Here is a 2,967-nt window from a genome sequence, read left to right as displayed (position 1 = left end):
CACTAACCATTCAAATAATGAATATTCATAAACAGCTATCAATAAAAAAGAACAACAAAAAACAAACCTGTATGTAAATACTCGGAAATAATTAAAAGTCAGCAATTTGCATGAATCACATTTACGCATGGCGTACCAATTGCGTAACGAATGCGCTTCACTTTTTTCATTCATGTATTTTTAAAAACCAAGTAGTGCGCATGCGTCTCCTTACTCTAGGAATCCCCTTTCTATTGCCGACGAAGGCTATTTCAACATATGATAGCTTGTATATATTGTAGGCGGGAACAAAGTTATCAAGTACCAAATAACAAACATCAGACAAGAGACCGGCTAAACTATACTTTCGCAAGATCTCCACAATATTTCCTAACTTCTATTTTTCTTCAATGATTATTTTTGTTTGTCAGTAGTTGCTAGCTATTTTTCCATGCTGGGTGTACAGCCCGGCCCGGGGACCTTTATGTCCATGGATAGGAATGGTGACACTCCAGATAACCAAATGCTCTTGTCCATTCTCCAACGGACCACTAGTGATAAAAAATATCAAACCAATAGGATGGACACCTCTAGAAATAGCGATAAACAGTCGAAGGGCTTATCATCCAACTCAGAGAGCATATTCCCCGATCATTTTTTCACTGATATTGAAAATGGACCGAGAGAAGCTTCAAATTCACAAATTGTGTACACTGGAAGTTTTCGAACCGAATCTGCCGGAAGTATGACAGAACCAGATCGCTTGGCAAATTCTTTTGAGGTAGAACGTTTGTTGATTGGAATATCAGAAAGTGCTGGACCGCTTTTTAATTCCAGCCAGGTGGACACGGCCCTTCCTGAAGACCTTGCATCAGTGGCACTCATGCAGACTGACACTCCCTTCTCTCGTGAACCTGTCGTCTGTAGTGCTGGACAAAACGCGCCATTTTCATCTTTACCTAGCAGAAGTTTTGATTACCCTACTACTAGTGCTCTTGATAGTGTATTTTCGGTACCTACCACTACAGACTCTCTTGTAATAGATTTACTAACACATGGACAGTACACTTCCGGACTTATCAACGCAACTTCGTCGGGACCAGTACGGCAAGATTCCCACATTGAAACCCCCCTGAGCACCGGTCATTTGTCCGACCAATTTTCGCCTGTGGAGGCAACTTCAGATTCTTCTTCCCAAAGTTTCTCTGACCACTTCCAATATACGCAGACTTCGTCATCCACTACTCATAAGTCGTTAAATTTACCACCCCCGGGACGTCCTGGCCGAAAACCCGGTCCCAATAGTAGCCGCACATATAAAAGACGGGAGGTTCCGAAGGATACCGAGGAATACCTTATCAAACGTGCCAAAAACAATATCGCCATCAGAAAATGTCGTGAAAAAGCTAAACGAAAACAAGAAGAGACTGACGAAAAAATGAAACAGTTAGAAAATGAAAATAAAGCACTACAAAAAGAAGTGGAGGATCTTCGAGCCGAGGTGAAGAGACTGAAAGGAAACCCGACGTAGAGAAAATTCACTGATCCCTGGACCGGGGGGGGGGGGGGGGGTGAGAGAAGTAGATATAAAACATGTGTTTGGTGCTATATAAGATTTTGTTGTATAATTGTGTGTATAACAGAATCTTATGTCTAAAAGAAGATGAGTGTGTGATTTTTGAAGGTGAGTGTTTACATGCATTATTTCCTAAAATTTTGTACTAGTATATGTGATGATCTATGACCATTTGATGTCATAGATGCAATTCATGTACTGGTTTGTATGCTTTGTATATAAATATTGCAATAGATACAAATAATATTTATAGTTAATTTATCATAGATGTTTAGTTCCTAGTGCATGTTTATTGATAGCATATTATTCTAATGAAAAAATCAATAAGGAAATCATGGAACTTATGTGGATATACATGTATTACACTTATTTAAAATCATTTAATAAAATGTTTGAGAGATTTGGATGAATTATTATGAAATTAAGAAGGTAATATGAGATGTTGTAAAACCTTGAAATTTTCTAAATGGATTGAAATATGCTTCTTGGAAGTTGCTAGGCATATCATTTTCCAATATAATTTTTTGTATATGATGAAGAGAACACCTCAGAATTTTGCAAATGTTTCAAAGCCATTCTTATGAATATTGTAAAGACTTGTCAGTTTGAAATTGCTTGGAACCTAACGAGAGGTGTTTTATCATTTTATATAGATAATTTTAAAGCTATTTTAATCGTCCCGTGCATATGAATTTTGATCCATCTTTTAGTAGATCTCATAATTTGCCATACTGATTTGACTAATTGGTTTAATTATATTGCGCAGATCTTTACGAAATTGTGTACTTATTTATTTCAGACAATAATCATTATTTTAAAACTGAAAACTTGTATGTGAAATGATGATTTTGAAAATGGTGCAATAAATATTCTATTAAGTGTGATAAAAACTATGAATAGACCATATTTATTGGGAATTTAAGCCTGCTTTTATCAATGAATTCTTAATGTAATAATCAAGTCTCGTGATCCGCGTTTCAATACCAAACATTTTATTTAATTTTTGAAACAAACATTTGCACATAAGAAGATGTTTATGACTTTAATTTAAAAATTGGGCTTTCATTATTAGAATCCGTGGATTTTGTTCTTAATTTGTTTTGAAAATACAATCTTTAGGTATAAATTGTTATTTTCAAATATGAGGAAAATCAGAAGAGTTTGTGATTGTATTATAAGATACTGTAGTCCCTTCATTTCACTTTGATTCTAAGGAAAATGTAAGCTTGATTACTGATTACTCTCTATAAATTTTTAAGTACATTTATAATGATATGTACTTACTAAGCAAATAAATATTTCCGTTATTGTATGCATATATTTTGTCTTTTTGCTGTCTGCATAAACAATATTGTAAGGAGATATTGTTTTGAAATTCTATCATATTTCTGAAAATATCACTCTACTAATAT

General features: G+C 34.7%; 1 protein-coding gene across 1 annotated transcript; it reads left to right on the top strand.

The window, feature by feature from the left end:
- Positions 1-261: 261 nt before the first annotated feature.
- LOC125675798 (transcription factor kayak, isoforms A/B/F-like) lies at positions 262-1,958 on the top strand. Its single transcript, XM_048913601.2, has one exon. It carries the CDS (start codon positions 431-433, stop codon positions 1,508-1,510), a length of 1,080 nt encoding a protein of 359 aa, XP_048769558.1. The 5' UTR covers positions 262-430; the 3' UTR covers positions 1,511-1,958.
- The last annotated feature ends 1,009 nt before the right edge of the window (positions 1,959-2,967 follow it).

The sequence above is a fragment of the Ostrea edulis genome, chromosome 1 (assembly GCF_947568905.1).
Source record: "Ostrea edulis chromosome 1, xbOstEdul1.1, whole genome shotgun sequence".
Classification (NCBI taxonomy): Eukaryota; Metazoa; Mollusca; class Bivalvia; order Ostreida; family Ostreidae; genus Ostrea; species Ostrea edulis.
This window is presented reverse-complemented; position numbering and strand designations above follow the sequence as displayed.